Source organism: Lonchura striata, chromosome 14 (assembly GCF_050655825.1).
Source record: "Lonchura striata isolate lonStrDom1 chromosome 14, ASM5065582v1, whole genome shotgun sequence".
Lineage (NCBI taxonomy): Eukaryota > Metazoa > Chordata > Aves > Passeriformes > Estrildidae > Lonchura > Lonchura striata.
In genome coordinates this window covers 9752544-9776594 of record NC_140716.1, presented here as the reverse complement: position 1 = coordinate 9776594, position 24051 = coordinate 9752544, and the positions used below count along the sequence as shown (strand labels likewise).

General features: G+C 39.2%; 1 protein-coding gene across 3 annotated transcripts in view; it reads right to left on the bottom strand.

Moving 5' to 3' along the window:
* Nucleotides 1-10929: 10929 nt before the first annotated feature.
* Nucleotides 10930-24051, bottom strand: part of SHISA9 (shisa family member 9) — a 178198-nt gene continuing 165076 nt past the window's right edge. For all 3 annotated transcript variants that reach the window (XM_031506109.3, XM_031506107.3, XM_031506106.3), the window contains one exon: nt 10930-13568. In XM_031506109.3, the coding sequence (XP_031361969.1) occupies nt 13201-13568 (368 nt within the window). In that variant the 3' untranslated portion in view covers nt 10930-13200. The remainder of the gene's footprint in view (nt 13569-24051) is intronic.

Genomic DNA, 24051 nt, shown 5'->3' with positions numbered 1-24051 from the left:
AAGTGTGTACAGACTTTGTAAGTATGGCTTTGGGCTATGCTCTTTACGTGCGCATCTGTATTGTTCATACAAATTCAACTTGCATTTTGTTTATAGTGCTTTTTCTCTGTAGTGGGTTAATACCAATAACCTGGATTGTTGAGTTTCCTGACAGGGGAGAGAAGTCTCTTTTGTGAGTGTCACTGCCTTTTAGGAATGCCTCTGTGCAGCTGAGAGTCTGATGTTGGCAGCAGCCCACAGCTTCAAACCAGGTCAAAAAAGTGAATCCTTGCAGAATGAACTCCCATGGGCTTCCCCCACAGAGCACATGGACAACTTACTAATGCCATAGCAGGAGTTTTAAACATATTATTGACATGCACTCTTGTACCAGCACTTACAGAGTTAATTTTAAAGAATTTATTCATATGCCTTATGATCTGGTCATAGGAAAATAGAAAGGCATTTTCATACTGTCCTTTGTAGGGCAACATTTCCTCAACTATAATTTAGAGCTGTTTTCAAGTTACAGCTAGAGCAGTGCATAACATTTCCTATTTTTTTTTTCCTTATACCTTTTCCTTATCCCTAGAATCTTTCTCACATGAGTCTTTGTAGATGAGTCCATCCTCTGTGCTGACTAAAAAATGGGTGATTATACTTTAAGTTATTCAGCTATGCTTAGACTCTATCTTTTGTTAGTGTGATTTAGGTTTCTGTAATTTCTGCTTGCCAGAGCTACAGATTTTCATGTTTTTGACATTGTTGCAGTCTAATCTATTCTCAAATCCTCCTCTTTCCATAATTTTCTTTTTTTTTTTGTTCTGGGAAAGCCCACTGATTTAACTAATGTATCCAGCACTGATTTCTGAACAGCTGCTAATAATAAGAAAATTGTCTTGATGGTTATTCTTGACTCGGAAGAATGAGTATGCAAGCAAGTTGGGGTTTTTTGTTGGGTTTTTTTCACTTTCCAGGATGTTTGGCTTGTTTGGAGAGCTCTCATGTCAAATCCCTTTTATCTGTAATTACAACGCATTATGATTTCATCTTGGTGCCAAGGGGACAGCAAATGCCTGAAGGGAATAGTGAAAGCCCATTTATTTATCTTAAGGCCAACTTCTGGTCATGATGACATCATTGCCTAAATTCTCAGTCAATTTATCTGTTTGGAGTTTTAACCCTGTGTGTGCATCCCACAGCAGCCTAGATTTTGTCTGTGAACTCTGCTGGGAGCAGCTAGGAATGTATTCCTTTCCTTGCCTTTTTCCCCTTAAATAGTATAGGCTAGATTATTTGTCCCAGGAAACTGACAGTCAGAAGACAGGTTGTTTTACACAAATAACTAATATTTTAAACGGAACTAATTAACTATTTAACTGAACTGATACAGAAAATCAACTGTTTCATCCCAAATGATGGAGGAAGTCCATTTCAGGCTAGGAAAGGGAACCTGTGGTTTTTGGAAGCCTTCTCTTGCTTCATAGTTCAAAGCCTGTCCTACCTCCCTTCTTTATTCTTCTGCCCTTTCCAATGCTTTCATGGAAGTCATGATTTATTCAGATTGTAGCTCTGAGCTGACTTGCAGAGGTAGGTTCTTTCCTTACCTCTGAGATCACGTCATCTGTGTGGGATGTTATATTGAAGATCAGGATTTTGACCTTTTAAAAACTGTGGCTGGCTGCCAGGGAAGGACACGCAATGAAAAAGCTACTGTTAAATGTAAAAATGAAGTTGATATTGGTAATGTGTAATAAGACAGCTGGAGTAGTTTGTGCCTCGGGATTCTTTGTTCCCAGACAGTCTGTAGCATGTCTGAATATATGTGCTTTTAGCTGCTGTGTAAATCTGTCTAGGCAACATTATGCACTGATTTGCAATTGCAGTGTAGCAACACTGAATTTGGGGGGAAACAGCAGATACCTTTATGCTTCTAATTACAGCTTTCATCTGCTGCTAACTGATAAAAGGATGTGAGAAAAAACTCATTCCTAGGGAAAAAGACTTTCTGCCCCATCTTGCTTTGGGCCTTGGAGAGAAAATAATAGGAGAGCTGTAATGGCCTTTGAATGGTCCATCTTTCTTCAAGAAGGGTTCAGAAATATCTAATCATTCTTGACAGAATCAGTTCAGTGTTTCTTTAAAATCATTTAGCAATGGAAACTCTACAGCCTCTGTATATAATGCATTTCATTGCTTGTCATTCCACGCCATTCAAAAGGGTTTTCTTCTAATACTTGTCTAAATTGTGCTTACACCAATGAGAGGTTTTTTCCTTTCTCTGGTGGTGTATGTTATTTTCTTCTTTTTGGCAGCTCTTTGCATAGATATAATAATGTAATCTAAAACATGATTTATTGTCAGTTGCTGACTATATTTTGTCTTCTAAAAAAAAAATTCTCTGTGTTTTTTAAATATCAAGGGATCAGTGTCAGCCTCAATATTTATATATGTCACTCCTTACCTGCACCGCCAGTGAGATAAATGGAGAAGCTGAAATAATAACCCAGAATAACCTAGGCTGGAAGGGACCTTGAGTGGACATCTGGTCTACTCAGCCTAGATGACATGATCCAGCACCCTCTTCATTCAGGTCTTGAAAATCCAGTGATGGGGATTTTGTCACATCCCTTGCCCTGTAGCTGCAGTGTTTAATTGTTCTCACTGTAAAAAAAAATTGTTTCTTTTACTGAGATGAAATCTCCCCCAGTGCAACTTGCACCCAGCTGCACCTTGTCTTGTCCATGTGGCTCCTTGTGAAAAAAGAGCATCCATCCCTTTTCAGCCACCCTTTAAAGTACTGGAATAATATGATGAAGTTCTTCATGAGCCTTTTCTTCTCAGGGAAGGTTAGGATGAGACCTAACTCTTTCTATATTCTAGGCATGAACGTTTTTATCCTCTTTTCAGGGACTCTATTGCAAAATATGTAATCTGTACATAATACCTCTCTTCAGTTATCTGTTCTGCAGCATAAACAGATGCAGATTTTTCTATTGTTTTCCTCACAGTTTGTTTTCTCTATACCTTTGCTTATTCATACTCATTGTTTAAGTAATAACTGATTATAATAACCTTACCAGTTTTTTGCTTCCCTAGTACTTTCCAGTTGACCCTTGTATCTCTGAAATAATGATGGCCAAGGCTTGGCACAATATTGAGGCTTTATTATATCTGAGCAGGGTGGGAAGATTGTGAATTTACTATTTGACCTGTCTGAATTTCTTGACTCATAGGCAGGTTTTGCAGTGTTAGAATTCCATGTCCTGAATTTTGCAATTCTGCTGCCTGAGCTGTTACTCTGAAATGTGTTTGTCTGTGCTCTCATTCCTACCTGTCATACAGAATAATGGTGTGTATGTGATACTGTGCAATATCCTCGGTGCTCCATCCTGTTTAGTTCATGCCCCCATGCTATGTGGAGAACGCCTTTGGATTCCTATATTGTTTTCCTCTTTTTTTAAGCTGACAGGAGTTACATGTAAATTTAATACTTTTCCTCACTGTCTTTAGCAATGAAACACAAATGAGTTTTGATAGCTTAAAGCAAACTTTTGAAAAATGTTGCTTGATTCCTGTGTGTTTTATTAGGTTTCTGATAATTGTGTTCTTCCATTACAGTAATATTTTACAGTAGGCTAATTTAGCCCACATTTCCCTAATTTCTAATTAAAATTGCACAAGCCAGATTAAGAAATCTTAATAAAGAAGATTTCTACTTGCCATCTTTTGGATTGGAGACCTTACCATTAGAAATGAGCCATTGACTTTTAAGATGCCACTGGGTGGACTCGGGGCAGAAATCTGCACCTCTATCACATGCTCAGGAGAAATTTTCTCTCTGCTTACCAACAAAGCCCCAGAAGTGCCTTCCCTGCTAACATTCCAATTTGTCTGAAGTTTTGGATGAGAACCTTATGAAACAGCTTTCTGGCAATTCTTCTCCTGTTGCTGAAAGAACAAGACAAAAAGAGCTGAATCTCATTCTCTATTACAACTTCATGAGAGAGAATCTCCTCTCTATTACAACTTCAAGCCTTACACACAGGAATATGCACAGAGGAATTAGGATTCTGGGTGTATAGAGATAGTCTCCCAAGGGAAATAGGCATGTCATGCAGCTTGAGAGGTTGTACAGATTGAAAATAGTAGAAAACATGATATAGAATCGTATGCTAGAAGATATGATGCTTTTTATTCCCATCTGTGCTTCAAGGGTTGAATTGGCAGCAAATTCGAAAACCTTTACTAGGCAGCAGAAAAGATCAAGAAATATAGTATATGCATAGCTGGGCTTTTGGCAGAACCAGATCTATGTCCTAACTGGATAATAGAAGTAGGAGCTTAATGTACAGCAGGCACTTTCCAGATGTCTTGTGTTTGGGTTTTTTTTTTTTGTTGTTTGTTTGTTTTTTTTTAAGATCTCATGCTATATCTGTTTTTGCAGAGTCTTTATGGACAATAGTTTTTTGACCTCTAGTTAAAATGCCTTTCTCCAAGAAAAGCCCCAGCCACTATTATTTTTCTGGCATCTATTCTTGTGTAACATATGGATATGTCCCTCTGTGGAGGTTGTGTTGTCTGTCTCAGCTGCTGTTCCACATTGATAAAAATACTGGTTCTCTTCTCACTTGTATATATTAACAGCTTGGGTGTAAATGAACATATATGCCACAGGTTCTGGAGACTTATGATCTCCAAGGGAGAAAAAATACCTCTGTTTATTATGGTGTCTCTCATGTGGTTCCCTTGTGCAGCTGACAAAGGGGAAATTAGCAGATGGTGTAAAACTTCTCTAGTTATTAGCAGGCAGCACTATCAAGTCTATATGTTTTTCCTTACTGCAGCCAAGTCACTTCTGAAGTTTTGTAACCTTTTTCTTGATCTAGTGGATTTTTTTTTATATAATCTGGTTTCTCCTTTACTTTGTTTGGTGAAACGAATATGGCCATTCTGACATTAACAAACCCCAAATTTACCAGCCAAACAGAATCAACCAGCCAATCCCCGGAGGCAGTGCAGAGAAAAAAGGAAAAAACATTACATCTTTCTGAAGTAATGTCCTCTGGCTGCTTAACCCTGTCAATGCAAGCTTACTTCTGCTGGTGTTGGTAAGCTGCTCCCTGGGGAGTGTTCTGTGATGCTGGCAGTGTTAACAAAAGGAGTTGCACACCAGGATGTCTTGTCCATGTTTTTCCCTTTTTTTGGTTGTTCTTTTCTTGTGTGCATGATACACTATATATTCTTCCCATTGTCAGATTAGACAATAGAAAAGAGTTTTTAAGGCTGTTAATTACTGTAATATTTTACACAGAATAGCCATACAGTTTCGTAACTCTCTGGTTTTTTCAGAAGCTTGACCCATCCTCAAAGGTCACAGCTGAAGAGTGAACGAAGGTAATAGAACATACTGGAGATCATTATTACAAAGTTGACTTCTTCTTTCCCTGAAGTTGTTTAAATGCATTGGCTACACTTCAACCTCTGTGGTATTATTGTATGAGAAAGCAATATTACACAGTTATAATGCCAGTTATAGCTGGAATATTATAGATATGGGGAATAAGATTTGAGCTGGTGGAACACTCAATATTTTCCCTTTACTGAAGTATAGCATATCCTCTCTTCTATATGTGTACTCACAGTCCATAAAGACACAATCTTTTTGAAAATATATGTGTATTGTCTTCCCATTTTGAAAGGAAACATGTTTAAAATGGGAGAATAGATTTTATAGTGCATATAGGAGCTCTTAAAAAAGTAAATTTTTATATTACTAACCTGTCAACAAAGTGCAATCCTGAAGATAACTGAACAATGATCATAAGTAGATCTTGGGGTGTTAGGAAAATTTCCTGCTAACACTCCTCCAATACTGCTGTCTTAGGAGAATATTTCACCTAATAAAATACATTGTACACAGTGAAGTAACTGCCTATGGAATACCAGTATTTATTGTGACGCTCATTTTGTGTAGAAACAAGAAAAACATCTTAGTAGGTAAGCAGCTAAACATTAACTAAAAGTCAAAGAAGCTACAAAGTGTCTAGCATGGGAGCGTTTGAAAGAAGCTAGGCAGAAATTCATAAGGGAATTGTTATCTGGGACTCAAAATTCAATATACTTTGTTTGTAGAAAGTGATAAGATTCATACCTTCATTTTGACTTTATGCAGACTTCAGTATCCTAGTGGCTGGAGTAGTTGTCTTTCACAAGGACTTTGACTGTGCACATTGAAGCCAAGCAACAGCCTTAGAGTAGAGTATTCCCTACTCATTATGAGCTGTGTCAAAGGTACAAGACATCCAGGGAGATGAGATGAGATCCTGGCAGGATAACTGTGGTTTGCTACAAGGCAATGTTGCAGTCATTATTTTGTTGAACTGCAGTCTCAGCTGTAACTCAGTCTAGAAGATCTGTGCAATCCCGTGGTGTATCTGCTGCATTTCCTTTTCTATACCATTTAGTTGATGTCAGGTTGAGAAAAATCACTTGTAGTGGAGTCTAAAAGTTCTTCATATCAAAGAGTAAATGTGTGTTGTCTGTGGGTTTTGGTTTTCCACACGCTGACAATCTTGCCACTAACTCAGCAGTGTGGGCTCAGGGCCTTTGCTGTCATAGTCATGCTGTACAATGTTGTGCTACTTGCTGTGTTCAACAGGGCACCTTTGTTATGAGCACTCTGAGTGTTGTGCTTTTGAGATTCATCTTTTAGCACAGAAAAAAAAAAAAAAGACAAAACCACAAAAACAAACTCATAAATCACAGTTAGTAAAAATCAGAGCAGTTTGCTCTGCATAGGCAGACTTGTGCAGAGTCCTGTGCCTCACAGCATACACATGCTGTCTCTGCCTTAATGAATCCTGTCAAGTTGCTCTCTATCATCCTTAGTATTATTCCCTGAGCAGTAATGGCAAAATACATTACAGCCCTAAAGGACACTTTTCATCCCTAAACTTTAGACTGTCTCTTCTGTAGAATGTCACATTCTTTAGTATTTAATTTTCAAAAGCTGTAAAGTAAATTAGGGATATAGATCCCATCTTCAAAACTAAAATAAGGCCCCTAAAATGTATTGAGGCAGTTAGGTGGATTTTCCAAGTGAGTGATACCCTGCAATGGTGTTGCAGACACAAATGATTTAGGGAGTCAAGCTCCAAAGCTCAAGTGATGTAAAATGTGTCTATGCATGCAGGTGTGCACAAAGTGGGGTTGTTTCCCATCACTGCTACTGTGGCATGAAAGGTGAGAGCCCAGGTGAGGTGCTGGGTGTGAGGTGGTGCTCAAGAAGGCTGCAGGAGTTCACTGGAGAGCACCAGTTGTGAAAATACCACACAGTTCTGATCTCTTCAAAGGGGCGGTAGAAAGTAGCAGCCAACTTGCAAAGCCAGTGCTGAGGCCACAGTAGTCCAGTCTACCTTTATGTCTTTCAACTGCGTGATTTTTTCACTCCTAGTATAAAAGGGAGTCAACAGGCTGCCTCTGTGCTCAGTAGCCAGTGCAGTCTCCTGCAGGATGTGTATGAAAAACTCCTGCTGAATTGTAACTCTGCCTTGAAAAGAGGAAGAAAAGCAGCCATCCTTGAGCTTTCTTACTCCTGTAAGGACAAAGCAAAGCCTACCTTCTCTTCGCCTGTGGCAGAGAAAAAAAAGCACAGTTAATCAGAGAATCATAAATGGTTTGGATTGGAAAGGACCTTAAATGTTATCTAGTTCCAACTCCCTATCCAATTTTTTGCAATGTTTCTGTTGCTTAAAGAAATAGTAAGTAGCAGGTAAAGCACTCTTTCCTCTGGGGATCAATTACTTCAAGGACTATATTCACCGAAATTGGCCAGAGTCTCTCTAATAACTACAGTGATCAAAATGATAGTGTAAGCCCAAATCCCAGAGAACGTGAGGCCAACTGCTGCATGCAGTGAAAAGAAGAATGTGCTTCTGCTCAGGGAGTGTCAGTGGCTTCACTGGCACACCTGCTGCTGGGGAGGACTTGTTTCTTTATCAAATAATGCTGCCAATGACCACTGGTTTATTACTGATTTTCAACTCTTATTTGTATCTCAACCTCGGATTAAACATCAGCAACACTACCTGACATTCTCTCTTGATTTAAAATCATCTCTTTTGATAGCATATTGTTTGCCCAGCCTTATTTATTGTGAGGGATGCACATAAGCCTTGGTGTGCAGGGTCAGAAGAAGAACTCTGCCAGCACATCAACCCCTATTAATGAGCAACAATGCTTCTAACCATGTAAATGCAGGAGAAGTTGCCAAGTGAAGGCAGCTAGAGTTGACTTAAATAGACAAGATGCAACTGTGTGTAGTAGTGTATTACAGAATGCATAGACAAAAACTGAATCCTAGCTCTGAATTCTAGCTTTACTAATAAAAAAATGAAACCTTTCACAGAATGATTGCCTGGGGATGAAAAATTAGCTTCAAGTTCCCTGCAGAGAAAGAGGTACAGAGCCTCTTCATGCTTCCATGAAGGACCTAACAATACAGCAGTGCTTCATGAACTAAGGTGCAAATTGCATCTTATTCTTTTCTGAGATATGAAATGGGAGCAGCAGTAATAGATGGGGGTTCTGAACTTAGTCTCAGGTTAGTCTGAATCCAAAGCTTTCCCTGAATGGGTCCTTTATCTCTGAAGGTGAAAAATGAAATTCAAGGGGGAACACCTTGCTATTGAACAATACCATTATCTTGTTAGAAGAGTAGCTGTGGGATGAGAAGGGCCTATTCAGGGAGCATGGCCTGTTCAGGATTGTTTATTTGGCAGATTCTGACATAGGAAGAATGCCCAAAACTAGGATCAGGCTGTCACAAAGGGCTGTCATTGGGGACAGATACACCTCTCATGCTTTGCTAACATGTTAGAGCCTGCAAAGCTGAGTGAGGTGTGTCAGTCTCTTCATGGTGAATCTTCTGTGTAAATGTTTGTTGCATCCCTCACTTGCATTTATATGACAGCAGCTTTTGTGCAGACATGGGGTATAAGCAGTACCCTAATTTGGTCCTGGTTTCATGCTAATGTCACTGACCAAGTTGGCAGGTATGAAGACTCACCTAGCTTGCAGGCTGAGCAAAATTTGAGTCTGAAAATGTCTAAATCATGAAGCATGAATTCCGAGATTGTTTTACAGACACTTTTCAAAATAGAGCTGTATGACTTTCCCACTGATAAAAATAACAATGTTCACTTTTTGGTAATGTGGTACTCATCCTATGATCACATTTTCAGCAGCAGATGATATATGAAATTATATAGTTTAATACAATAATATTGCCTGTCATAACTGTTTTTAGCAAAATAAAATTATCTATGCCAAATAGAAAGATGATATAATTACAGTGAAGACTATATTTTTCATTGGAAGTCCTTCATGTATTCAAGAATAGAGACCAGATTAAATAAAGTGCTCAAGATTGTGTGCAAAAGGGATTTGTGGACTAGGGTTATTTATTTAGTACCCAAAATTCAATAACCCAAAATTCTATAAGAATAGAGCAAAGCATGAGTCTTTTCCCAGATCTATTAAAATCTAAAGTTGTGAGTCGTGGAGACACCTCATAATGTGAAATCTCATGAGACTTGATCCTCTGTTTATATAAGCCATCATATCTTAAGTTTGTCTAAGCTAAGAACCATGCTCTGAAGATTTAGTAATGAGAACATATGTTTCCAGGGTAAAGGGCTCTAAAGAGAAGCCTTTGGGCTTTTAGACTCTGTAGCTCTGTGCAGGAACATCATCCTTTTTTGACAGTGCACTTCTCTGTTTGCAGTCACTGCATCTGTGTTAAGTCAAAGAGCCTTATGGAAGAAATGCTGATGGGAGCCCAGTGCCATTCTTGCTAGTGGTGTCAAAAGGGTCAGGCTGTTATAAGTGAAAAAAAAACACGTGGAGACACAAAATCACATTCCAGTGGGTTTTCTTTGGAGATTTTCATGTACCTGAAAGAACAAAAGCTATGCTGACACACTTCTACTAGCAAAGCAGTTGACCCTTTTGTCATGTGTGATTCCAGTCAGGAATTTGCTGCTAGAATCAGCATGTGCATAGACGGGCTGGTGGTGGAGCTGTAACAGGAAGCTGTGTCTACTGCAGGTTAGGCTTATGTTCCACTGGGCTCCCCAGGCTTCCCTGTGGGTTCCAAGGCTGCCCAGAATTTTCCTGGCACTGACCAGACTCTCTATGTCTCTCCTAAACCCTGTGGCAGAAAAGGATTGTTTCTGTAGTTGTACCTGAGACAGGGAAATGCTTCTGTAACAAAAAATGGGGCTTTTGTGCACTATTCCCTGGCACCCATAAAGGTGTATATTGAAAATTATTTTTCTACTATGTGAAAAGGCTAATTCTGGAGAATTTTGAATCTATGTTTTTCCCTCTGATAATGTGTTATGGCTTCCAAAGGTCATAAACTGTATAAAGAATTTGCACAAGGTTGTGCAGTAAGTGGATTCTGAAGTTGGGTTTCCTGACTCCCTGTTTCTTCTTCTGAAATTTATTCACTATCATTTTAGCAAGGAAAGGAGAAGAAGCTACCCAAACCCTCTACCAAGGTTCTGTCAGCTTTACAAGCAATTAGCCTCAAAACATTAATTAACTGATCAAGTGGCACAAGGTGTGTGTGGTGCCTGAAGGCTTACAGGGCATATGAAGTTTTGCAAGGCTGGCAATCCCTGTGTATGTTGAGTTACATTGTATGTAACAGGCAGTCATAGAGTCACACAATGGCTGGGCCTGGAAGGAGCCTCAAACATCACCCAGCTTCTCCATAATGCAGACAACATGCAGTTGATTTCCAAAGAACCCCTTGTTCACACTCGCAGAGGCAAACCATCCTTTGTGCTGATATGCACTGGCTGCAGTGAGATGCTCCAAAAGCTCAGTTTAGACTCAAAAATTGGCAGTGATACAAGTTTAGGAATGAGCCAGCAAGTTGGATTCACTTAGAATCAGTTTTATTGCCAGGTAAGAAATTCATAGTAATATAGTGAATACATATGTTTACAAATAAACATTCTTAAAAAACAAACAAACATTTTATTGTAGGAAGTATTATTGGTATCATAAACTCTGTAGTTAACAAGTATTAACACGGGTTTACTTACAGAACATACAGTTACTAAAATATTTCCACATAAAATATGCTCAAGTTACACGAAACCTGTGTGAATTAAGAGTGCAGCTGTAATGTGTATCTAAAGCATATGGATTAACAGCAACATTCCATAAAGGGTCAAATTAAGTCAGCCAGTTGTGAAGGCAATAAAGATTAAAGGAATAAAAGTAAGATAGTGGAGAGTCTGGGTTGTGTGCAAAGTATTTGTCTTGTGGGCTTTGTCCACTTCTGATAGTCTTAAAACATATGATCATAAAATTTAGCAGCACGCTTATGGAGAGATACCGGTGCTCTCAGGATGCAAATCAATCTTGATATAGCTAAAAAAAATGGTATCTCCATTTAACCAGATTTCAAAATCTTAGCCCTTGCATCCTTGACTAAGCAGAAGCACTGACAGTCAGTTGAGTACAGTAAGAAATGCCACTTCCAATTCTTCTTACAACATAACAGTTCTCACTCCTTCTTGAATACTCTTCCAGACCTAATTTCCCGAAGAATTGACAGCTGGTGAGAATGCAACTGTAGTAGGACAGCTAGTTGGGATTTAGCCAAGTGACTTGCATTGGAGGAAGGACAGGAATTTACTGAAAGACTGAATGCATTGCCTGTCATCCCATCCCAACTCTGTCTCTCTGTGGATATGCTGAAGCCTTTACAGGCCCAGGACTGTGAGTTTGCTACCAGTGCCCAGTCTGAGTGGTTTTACTCACACAAACAAGGCATCCTGCTCATCAGAACCACAGTCAAGACCATGAGTCCAATTGTTTGTTTAGTTTAACCCCAGATCTCATGTTTGAGGCTGAACCAGCCTCTTCCACCACACAGCCCACCAAGAGGGAACGCCACTAGAGAAAGCCAAACAATAGAGACAATATACCAGATAACATTTACTTGAACTACAGAGAACTACCATGGCTAAAAGCAAATACAAAATGAGAGACTAGAGGGGAAAAGTTGAAATTGGGAAAATGAAGGGGCTAACTAAATAGTCTTGACTGTGCAACCACTGCATGGAAATGTAGTCCAGTTTCCTTTCGGAACAAACATTGGAGGCTGAGCAGGGCAGAACCCTTGTCATCCTTAGCAAAACATGAGGAAATAGCTTAAAGGAACAGAGGGGTCACTTTGAAGAACAAGACTGTCATTGAACAATAGTAATACAGTAAAGGCACCACCCACGCTTAATTTCAGTCTGAAGCTGTTGAAGATAGGCAAAACATTTAGGTGAAGAAAAAGTCCTGACAGTCTGCAAAGTGAGAATAGTTACCATCTGCCTGAAAACAGGAGGACTGAGAGGGAATATTCTGATGCCCTTTTCCCCCCAGCAGCTTTCTGTGTCTTATGAAGTGTCTCTTCTTATTTTGGAGGTTCCCAAAAATTTCAAATCAAACAAAGTAAACTGAAATGAAATCTTCTGCTGTTATCATCCTGCTGAATTCTCTACCAGCCAGAAAGGTCCCATATGCTCTTAATCATAACAGTCTTTATAAATTTCTTGTGAAAGTGTCTTTGTCCCTTATTGTATATATATTTTTTGCGTTCTCTATAGGATGGTGTGAAAGTACAATAGTCGATATTAGGGATCGTACCAAGATGTTTGCTCTTGGTTTTTCACAGGTCTAGTGATTCTTAATAGGTTTTATACAAAATTCCTCTCTGAAATAATATATTACAGCATATTGTTCTCTCTCTCTTCCTCTGTCTCAAGGCAGGAACATAATGTAAGTGTTTAAGCAGACATAAAGATTCTCTAGATTGTGCTACTTCTCATCATGGATTTTAGTTTCAAGTAAAAAAATTTAGTCACAAGGGTTTGTGTTCCATTATGAAATACAAATGGAGTTTATAATTCAACCTTCAGTGTGTATTGCTGAATGGTATTAACCCACTCTTCGGCCTAGAGCTGGCTGGATACCACGAGTGTCCAGGTGGAAGTTCCTTCCTTCTGTTTACTCTTTTTTTTGTTGTTTAATTTCTTTTTTTTTTTTTTTTGCCTTTTGGTTGAGTGTTTGTGTTGTGTATACATTTGTGTGTGGTTTTTAAAGGATTTCATTAAAAAAAAAAAAAGGAAAAAGAGAAAGAAAACAAACTCAAACAGTTACTTCTGTCTTGCTGTTGGTTATGAAGTATGGCTGTGGGCCCAAGTAGTGCTGGCTCCGAGTGGTCAGCGGGTCACTTAGCGTTGGGTCTCCCATGCCGTGCTTGCCCTTGTTTGTGAACGCTTGCCGCCTCAGGGACGGGTCGTTGGGATCCCAGGTCTTGTAGTGGGAGTTGTAGCCCAGGGGGTGTGTGTGTATCTTGCCCATCCTGGATTTCCCGTTCTGCCTGGTGAGCCCGCTGTCGATGGTGTAGGCCCTCTCCTCGTCCAGGCGCACCGGGTGCAGGGGCAGGCTCCCCTTGGCAGCCAGCTCAGCCAGGTGTCGGCGCTTGGTGTAGAAGTCATCGTTGACTTTGTCAGCTATTTGGGGTCAAAAGGGACAGGGGGCAAAAAGAATCAGTTGGACACAAGAAAAATGGTTTACAGTAGATCTTACATCTGCAGACCAGAACGTTTACTGGTACATCAGTAAGAGAAATCCACACCACCTCCTGGCCCTTATTTTCACTCTGGAGCAGAGTTTTGGATGCCATTCTGCCAGGCTTTCATACATGCAGACAAAACCCTGTTGCCCTTGAAGAAAGGACTGTCCCTGCCCCAAATCACTCAGGTTGTGCTGACATTTATTTACATTATGGGGAGAAGTCCTATGAATCTCATCACTGTTCATGTCACATAGCATAGGAAATTCAGGAATCCTACAGAAGTACACAGTCTTTCCTCGGAATACTGAGGCATCTTGGGTCACACTGCTGTGCAAGAGCACATCCCTTTAAATGCAAAGTGACTCGTGGGTTTTTAACCCAGCCAGCTGTAAGGTCTGGTGGTGTGTGATGAGTTGGACCCGTTTCTGTTCAATAATGCCTCAGGACAATATTGAGAATGAGATCTGTTCTCCTAAATGGTCGTAAGTTCACTAATGCTTTATGGGGCTGAAAATACTTTGGGTTGTTGAAGGTTGGGTATTTACCCTGTGATTTTACAGACCATGAAAATCCTAAATTCCAGGTTCTGACATAATTTTCTGGGGTCAGTGTCACTAAAAAATACAGCAACAGCCCTGCCAACAAATACTGCATTGCAGCTCTCAAATCAGGATTTTGCCCTCTGTGACTCCCTAGGCAAATGTCTTCCAGTGCATGCTTTTGCTCAAGTTTGTTATTGCTGGCATTTATTTGGCCACGTTTGAAAGTATGAACCATACTTAGGAAGCTGAAGGCATTCTGCAGAAAACCAGAACTCATTTCAATTTTGAGACTGAGGTTTAAGGGAAGCTTAACTGAATTTCATTTTCTAAGATCTTTCCTTTTATGTAAAGAGTGTTTATTTTCCCCCTTCAAAAATTTAGATGTTCATTTAAGATAGTGCCAAATACGTAGATCAACTGGCACTGTGTTAATCAGCAGTGGTGTGCTTGGAATATCTATTGTGTCAGCCTGGATTTGACTTCTGCTGTGCCCTAGCTGTATCCATCCATTTTTCTTGAAGCCATGCCATGTAAGGCTTCTCTGCGGAAGTCTGGTACATGTAGCTGTCTGTACAGCTCATCTCCTTTTGCCTTCATGAGGTTTTTAATTCCCTGTGCTGTTTTTTGTGTAGCTTCCTTATTTTGCTCTCGCCTGGGTATTCCTAGGAGGCTTTTGTTGCACTTTGAATTTTCTTCCTGTCTCTAGCTGTGAACTGGATCTTTATGCAAGGCAGGGAAATTCCCAGGAGCATCATATTAATCTTAAAGATCAGGCTTCAGTTGTGCATCCCCCTTGTCCTGGCCCCTCAACAGGGAGGAATATTACCAAAGGCAGTTGCTATTTATTATGTCATGACATTTTATAAATAAATGACTGTGCAACTGGACTCTGCTCTTAAATCCTTAATTGTGTCATTAAAGAGGCGTTTCATCTCCAGTGGGCTGAAATTGCTCCTTTCTGTGCTGTCAGACTGGGCTTTGTGTGTTTTACCCAACTCCATCTGTTTCCATTTTCAGGCATTGAGTGAATGCTTTTCTATAGCATACAGGTGTCTCCTGCTTGAAACAAATCACAGAATGTAGATAATGGCCTGCTCTCATTTCAGCCCAGGGTGTGCAGTTGTAATTGCTGATAGACCTGTCATGTGTTACAAAGAGAGTATGTGAAGTTCTGCTTTGATTTTGGAGTGAGTTGTTTCATTTAGAGCGCTGTAATCTGAATAATCAAGAAGTTGTACCTATTTTTCCCTGAAAGAGCTGTTTCCAGTTCTACATGTGGCTTTTCCTTTTAATTTGGTAATATTCTCTGAATGTCACAGAGCCATTATGAATAAAAACAGGCTGGAAATGCATTTGCATTACTATTATCTCATTAATCTGTTATCAATAATTGAAAAAAATGGTTGCAGAAAAGGCACCGTGAATATTCACACAGGTCTTCATTTATATAAATTTTTACATCAAAGGCACTGCAGGCAGCTGTTAGGGGAACAAGTTTCCATGTCATATGACTTAGACCTTGGCTATTTATGAAAAGTCACACTAGCTTATATAATTTAAATTCAGCACAGTTAATTATGTCCAGCTTTTAATAGAGATACATTTGTATGCCTGCTTCACATTTAAATTAGTTTAATTTGCATATAAAAATTAAAAATTTAGCTAATCTAACATAAGAATAGAGTAAATGTATAAGTTTGTAGTTTTAATTTTATATTAGTTATATTGCAGCAATTTGTCTTCTGTAGCCAAGATCTTTAATCAGCTGCAAGGTAAATAATGACTTCTTTTTCTAGTGGTGATTCAGCTATGTAAATAATGACCAAAAATTGCAGATATTTTTATTTCCTGGCTTTGCCTGCCATTTTTGCCTTTGAGGCCACAACAAGTTCACACTATGTCCTCAGTTTCTGTTAACTTTTTCTCACTGGCACCTTTTCCCACTGCAATGGTCCTGGGTCTCTGAATTTTATCAGACATTAGATATGCCACTCAAATCTCTAGTCACACTGAGGATGATGTCCTACAGAAGAGTAAAGTGTATTTCTGTTGTATATAAAGGAGACCTTCACTGTTGAAACAGGGAGGAAGAAATCAGCCTCGCAAGGACTTTGCCTCTGACATAGGTCATGTTGGCTTTGCTTGTTTATGCTATGTTATAATGCCAGATTTTCAACTCTTTGTTTCTTAAGGAAAACCATACAGAAAGTGAAACAGTTAATTCTGTAAATTTGGTTCCATCAGAGTTGCTTTAACTAACATAGTCCATAGTCCCTTTCTAGGGTCTTCTCAACTGTTCTCTGGAAATTGGGCTTGAAGAAAACAAACCAGGACGTGAACTGTAAATCCTCATCAGCAAAGTCAAGCAGCAAGCTGGCAAACATCTGCCAAATGGCTGAGTCCATGTTTTGTGTGGCAGTGCCAGTGTGGGAGAGCTGCTCTTTGTGTTTGTCCTGATCAAGAACCACTTGGCAGGCTTTGCCCGAGGACTCCTCCCTGTGCCTCGGAATCAGAGCTGGCAGTGACAGGCAGCCCTGAGCTGAACGTCTTAACTTCCCTCCATCCTGTTCTCTTTCTGCTTGCACATGCAGGTGGACACACAGGCGCTGGTACCAAAAAGTGGGGGGAGGAGATTTTGTAGCAAATATGAGCAAAATCAGCAGTGATAAACCTGAATTGTTCAGTTGTTCAAGAGGGCTTTTGGCACCTCTTAGTGCCATCCTTGTTCTTTCATGCAGGTTTCATAATAGCAGTGGGCTGTGCCCTGATGCTACTCAAGTGTAGAAACAGGTTTTTGCTTTTCATTTTCAAAGCAGAAAAGATTCAGAACAGTAATATTGAATATGGTTTTGTAAAAAATGTTTTACCAAGAAAAGTATATTAATAGTATCCTGAAGCCAACTACTTCAAAAATCAACTGTGAATCTGAGGGAGTTTGTTTTTCTCCTTAAGCATACCCTATAAATATTTTGTGGATTTTAAGCATCCAAAGAGACATTTTGGAGTTAAAGGATGGATTTGTTAGGTGACCTTAGGTACATGACTCAACTTCCCTCTGCCTTGGTTTCACCTGATGAAAAATGAGCTGTTAGCACATTGGAGGAGGTAGTTGTGTTAGGAAGTTGAATTACTATTTGTAGAGTATTCTGAGATTTTGGAAGAAAGATGCTATAGAAGTGCATTTTGCATTGCTTCTGTATCTTGATCAGTAAAAATATGATTTAAATATATTACTGTTGTGTTTGAAAAAGGAAAAAAAATAATAATTACAACATTGCCAAATAATAATAGAAGGGCTGTAATTCTGAGTGTTATTGTGTTCTTTCTTCTTGATATCTAATTATAAAAATGTTCTCAGTTTCAATATTTCTGTAAGGTTTTTACTTCTTTAAGGTGCTGCACCCATAAATTCAGTTACTGTTTTACTGTTCATCTGGAAAAAATGTTGAAATATGAATTTTTTTCCAGCCTTAAGTGTGAGCCTGGCATGACATGGAAGTTTGACATCTTTCTTCATAATCCACAGTTATGTAACAAAAGCATGGAAACCAGTGAGTCTCTTACCAAGTAAATACCATGGATGAAAATATGTTTTCTTAAATATCAGTGGCAAAAATCCTTGTGGCTGCCAAAGGGCCAGAATTTTTCAGTAAGCTTATTTGAATATAAGTCCTATTTGAGAGGTGGCCCTGAAACTGTGTAATGTTCTGTTCCCCAGCCTAAGTAGTCTTCAATGTCACTGTCAGCACTGTGGCATAGAGTCATGTGGCCATGCCTTATCATTGTGAATGCTTTCTCTTTCTTGTAAAATATCATGAGGTTTTAACTCTTACTTACTGACAATGCTCCTTTCTCTGTGAGTCCATAACATGGCTCTGAATATTCACACCACTTACAGCTGTGGGAGAAGGTAGAATCCTGAAAGACAATGCTGTCCTACAGTTTTTGTGAAAACAGGCTCCTAGGAGTGGGAAGAAGCCTCTGAAGTGAGAGAAGAGAATCCACAAAGGAGTGAGCCCTCATAAAAGCTCTAAAGACACTAAAACCCCAAAACTTCCATGTGAGCTAACAGTTGCAGTCAAAGATAGCAAAATATGTAGGGACACTGTTTCTCACTAGATGTTTGCAGAATTGTTTGTTATCTGAATGTATTTTAAGAACTGGTTTTTGATTTGCAGAGCTTTATTCTAGCCAAAAAGCCTATTTCAAATGAAGGGCTAGCGACGAAGAAAGCAAGCCAATGGAAAGTGCTGAGGACAGGACAGCAATGGAATTGGTGCAGTGCCACAGCCTATTAGAGCTGAAATGAAGGCAGTGCCTGTTTGTGGGAAGGTTCTCTGTGAGGCTGTCCCTATGTTCTGTACAGCAGTTTGGAACAAGGCTTTGCTTCCACAGCCATGGGTTTGCTGAGACCGTGGTGTCATTACCTGAAGCTGTGGGAAACTTCTCTTTCTCTAAGTAATGGAAGTGAAATTCAAGGAAAGACAGAAGGGTAATGAATCCTGACTCAGAGACAACACGAGAATTTTGCCCAGGGAAATACTGGGCTGCTGCCTCTGGTGGTGCTGTTGATCCTCTCTGAGTGTGTGATTGCTTATTCATTTGCCTTTCCAACGTAGCATCTAGGACAATATATTCAAAGGTTCTGGGACATAAACCATCTCTGTGTGAGAGTTCTTGCAGGATTTCATCTGAAGATCAAAGAAGTATCATTTGTACACTAGCACAAGTTTATTCTTGGGTGAGGAGAAAAAACTCAGAGGTTGTATTAGCTGCCCCTAGGTATGAATTGGAGCCAATAAATTCAAAGAAAAATGTATTCCATGCAGTAAAACAAATAACTAATGATCCGTGTTTTGAATTAAGGGGCTCACCAACTATCATGGGCCATAGAAGAATTTGCTCTGCATAATATCAATATGGGTTGAAAAACAGACTGCATGGGGAAATTTCAGCTAGACAGGATTCTGTTGGTAGAATGGAGAATGGGCAGGTTGATGTGAGAGACCTGTCTGTGGCCAAGAGGACAGAGTGTGGCTGGTCACAGTTCTCATCTCATAGGAACTAGGGTGGCTCTATGCAATTTGGGGCAATTTTAAACCATACTAAATTTCAAGAAAGGACAAATGCCATTTAAAATAATTTTTACAGCCATCCTTCTCATTCTTTTTTGAGTTTTGAAAACTCAGAATTCAGCCTGTGGCCTGCATTGATTTCTGTCCTCAATATTTGGTTTTCTTTTAATACCATTTTGCCTTTATTCAAGACATTCTGAAAATTAAGACTATTTTATGTCTTTGAATTCTTTCCCATGGTTTTTATTTCCTACTACTGTAAGAGGTAAAGAAAAACAAATAATGCATAGAACCCCACATAAGTTTTGCAGAACCTACTTTTTGTGGCTCAGTGTTATTCCTCTCCTGGCCCTCTTTACTACTTCATCTATTTACTGATTTCTTACAGTGATCTGGAGAGAGACCAAGCATGAAAAGAAAAACCATATCAACCTTTTCTTCTCAGACATTTTTTGAAAAGAGCTTGTCCACCTCCAGACACAAGACTACATTTTGTTTTCCCAGTGGAAAAAAATTATTGCAAGATATGAGACATGAAAAAAGATAAATATGTAGACCCAAATATTTCTTCTCTTCTTTTCATTATTTTTATGACAGTTTATGAAAGGCTGAAGAGGCCAGAATATTTCTGGGTTTTGAGACACATTAGGAATGGTTTAGGACAGGAATGTAATTAGACTGGGTAAGTGAAGCCTCCAGTCTCAGCAATGCTCTTTAACCCCCACAGCAAAGTCTGCTGCCTGGCTGGCATCACTGAGATAGATTTTGATGGACTCCTCAGGCATCAGACAGGATGTGTGGTTCACCAGCAGCAGGATTGCCATTCCCTGGAACACAAAGTAGCCACATGTCTGGGAGCAGAAGTGTCCCTCTTCTGACAACGTGCCAAAAAGCACAGCACTGCAAAGTCTGTTTTTTTCTTTCTCTTTTTCCAAATGTTTATTTACTGTGTGAGTTTATGCAGGTTTCTCCTTGGACATGTAAAACAGATTTTCCAGCTGGGCTTTTTATACTTGCCTGCATTGATTTACATAGTATTAAATTGCAATATTTATGATTCAATTTTGCAAAGTGCTGCAGTGATATTGTGATTTTGTTTTGATCAAAATACTCCAGACACACACACACATTTCTGCCTAACCTAGGGACCAGTGGCATGCAGATACTTGAATCTAACCAGTATAAGAAAAACAAGACTTTTCCTGACTAATCAGAGTATAGGCTCTGTTAACCTGGAAACAAATGGTGGCTGATTCATGGTAAATTAACATTGGAATTGTAAATGCTGTTAGCAAGCATGAAATCTGTTGCATGCAGATAGACAAAGATCACACTGCTTGGTTGTATCCTCAAGTGATTTAACATTTTAAATTCGAGCACCAACATGCTAAACTGCTGGTTCAGTATTGTACAATGAATGATAAATTTTAGAAGAAAGTAAGAGCACCAATTCTATTCTTGATCAAAGGGATAAAATTGTAAAAGAAGTCTAAGAGAATTATGTATTAAAATCTCTGAATTTTCTTTGAAAATGCATACAGTGTCTGTCTTGTAACTGTAAATCTGTTTTTTCATTATTTATTTTCCTTAAGCCCTCTAGGCTTGTGGCTTTCATGACATCTACAATGGCAAATAAATATGAAAAGTTCTACTGTGAAATATTTATTTAATTTTATCTCATTTAAGCATATTTATCAGATTTTTTACTGGAAACCTTATATATGGTATAAAAACTTGCCTTTTGAAATAGAAACTATCTAAGGAGTTATGCTGTCATGCTTAACTTCTGAATAAAGCATGACTGCAGCATAAACTGATTTAGGAAAGGAGGGTTTGGCTTGCTTTCTGAAAATGCTGTCCAAAGCCAAAGAGGTTAACACTTAGGAGATTTGCTTAAAAGGCTTCTTCCACTTCTTCCTCCAGTAATCTTTCTTGCTTTTTCATCACCGGGTGGTTTTTAATGCTTCTCAGGATAAATCTGATTGTGTCAGAAGTCTTGCAATGCTTCCATACATCAACAATAACACAAAATTGTTTGTAACCTTTTTTGGTTGGTGAGGACCTTCTGTTTGTCTAAGGGCAGAGCCTCCTCAGGGGCTGCTGCCTCAGCCTTTCAGGAGCAGTGAGCAGGGCTGTGCCCAGAGCTGTGCCCTGCAGCCAGGGCTCCCTGCATTCTGCTCAGGGGGCACACAGGGGCTGCCCTGGCTGCTGCGCACAGCGGGGACGCGGGGCACAGCGGAGCAGAGCTCGCCGTGTTCTGCAGGGGCTTCAGCACCTAAGAAAGCCTGCTTGGTTTTCCTCCAGGTGTCAATTTACCTTATCTAACATTGAAAAACTCTGCTATTCCTGACCACATTTATTTGTAATAACTGTTCTTAGCATGAGCATAATGGAATTTTCTTTTCACACGTTGCTGTTGGCGTTCTTCGGTGTGCTCAATTTTGTTTTCAATTTTAATACTTTTGATTGATATTTTTGTTTCTTTTAGTATACTGCTGGTTATAACTCTTACACATATGTCTGAATCGGCTACAGATGAGCTGCAAATACCAGATGTGATCACATAGGAAGCTGCATGAGACCACAGAGGACCCAATTTGGAGTCTGAACGTGTAATTAAGATGTGGTTTTAGTGCTGAAATAGACTTGCATGTTTATGCCTTTCGACTGCCATCATACTAGGTTTACACTATTATTTCTTGACATGAAGAAAGGCCTACAGGCTTTTGGAATTGTGCTGGTTAAATGAAAAAAAAATAAGTCCCAGGGCTGTAATGGTTATTTTTTGCTTAATTTATTTTTATTTTATCTGTTTCTTAACTGCTTTAATTTGAAAGGATTTTTAGTAATTTTTCTACGTTGAAGTTGCTTTTTCCCCCAAAATAGTAATAGTTCTGGCATTAGTAGTTTCTATTAGAAAGTTATGTTTTTCTACTCTTTTCTCAGGAGAAAAAAAAAAAAAAAAAAGGAATGAAGTAATTTCATAGTTATACATATTGAATTCTGAATTTTTCTTCTTTTCCTGTCTCCCTCTTTTTAGACTCTATGGCATTTGTATCATTAAACTCTTGAGCATGGTTGCCAGAGGTTTCCAAACTAGAGATGTGTGCCAAACTGAAAGGAACTCGTGTTCCCTGGCAATTCCCAAACTTGCCGTCAGAAGAAAATGAGTTCCTTTAGGTTTTCCTGCAGCTTAGGCCAAGTCCAAGGCAGAGCCCTCACATAAGGCAGCAGCATCAGTGACTGACAGCCAGCCCAGGAAGAATTGGAAATGCAGCTCGCTGCCATGAATAGTTAATAGTGACACACCAGATTGCAGCCACAGAGGAGTGTACAGCTCCTCTCTCCCCTTTTCCCCAGGAACTGCAATCATATCAATTGCTGGGGAAAATGAGCAGCAGCAGTGCTGAGCTGCAGCTCTGCCTCCTCCCCTGTGGCAGGGCTGCTCTCCCCAGTAGCACCTTCCATAGCCTAGAGAGCTTTGCAAACCTTCCCACTGCAAAACCTACCTGTTGTATTTCATCTTTTCCTTAGAATGGAAACAAATGGTACCTTTGTGGTGATTTTTTTTATGCTGTAGTATCGTAACTACTACATATCAGATTTCTTTTTCTCTTTTCCCTTTATTCTTCTTCAAATAAGCTGTTAGAGAAAGACTTGCAGAAATTAACTGTACATTGCAAATCATGTTACTGCTCTTCCTCCCTCCATACCTCAAGCCCTTTGTTCTTATAGTATGAATGTGTAGGAATAAAGTAGTGGTCTCTGTGACTTTTATGTGTGCATTTCTTAAAAACACATTTACTGTCTTTAGAGCCCCTTTGCAGAACCAAAATAGCATAAAATTGCTGCTATTTATATGATATTGTTTATAAGGGATTCATTCCTATCAGTTGTCTTACTATCTTTTGTGTTCATGGGTAATCCTGAAGAACATTGCACTCTGCTTTTGACATATATCCATGTACAAACCTGAAAAGTCTTAAAATTATATCACACATTGAACACAGGTATGTAACTCTTCCTGCAAAAATATTGCCATACATTACCTACAAAGCTAATAGTCCAGAGGGAAGAATGGGTGGAGTATGTTAAAAGCAAGTAGTGCAATGTGTAGGCTCCATGGTGGGAACTGTTAAAAGCCACACTTCAGATTCAATCTAGATTGGAGTTGGGATCCCACAGTGTTGCTATTTATCTGCAAGTATTCACAGTTGTTTTCATATCTTTAGGTTCAATCTCTATGCTTAAATAATTGATGAAAAATATTGCATTGCGGCATAAAAAGTATGTTTATATTGCAAAATAAACAGAGAGGGATGTTTAGGAGGGGCTGCAAGTGAAAATGCTCAGCATAGTTAGGCTTTGTCACCACATGAGCCGAGCCTTGTGTTTATTGGCTCACTTTTATTGCCCGAGCATAAAATTTCACTCATGTCTTTACATCACTTAATATGTAAAAAAATCTCATGCATAGTTCTTCAGCATTTCATAGAAATAGGCTGGAATAACCCATGTTTGATTTAGATTTACTTCCTTTCTTCCTGGAGTTGCCACTGATCTCAATGGATGGAAATAAACCTGGTTGCTGTAAGCTTGTTTCCTGTGAAGGCTCTACCTTCAAGGCCAAAAGACAAGCAAAAGACAGCAAAAGACAGCAAAACCCCCATTCTCTAGCAGTCAGTTGGGTTTCTGGTAGTCTTATTTTAGATCTCTCCATTATGTCTTATAAAATAAGATTTTTGTTTCATTTTGATTCATTATCACATCATAAGGATTTTTAAAATCAATTAGTTTCCAG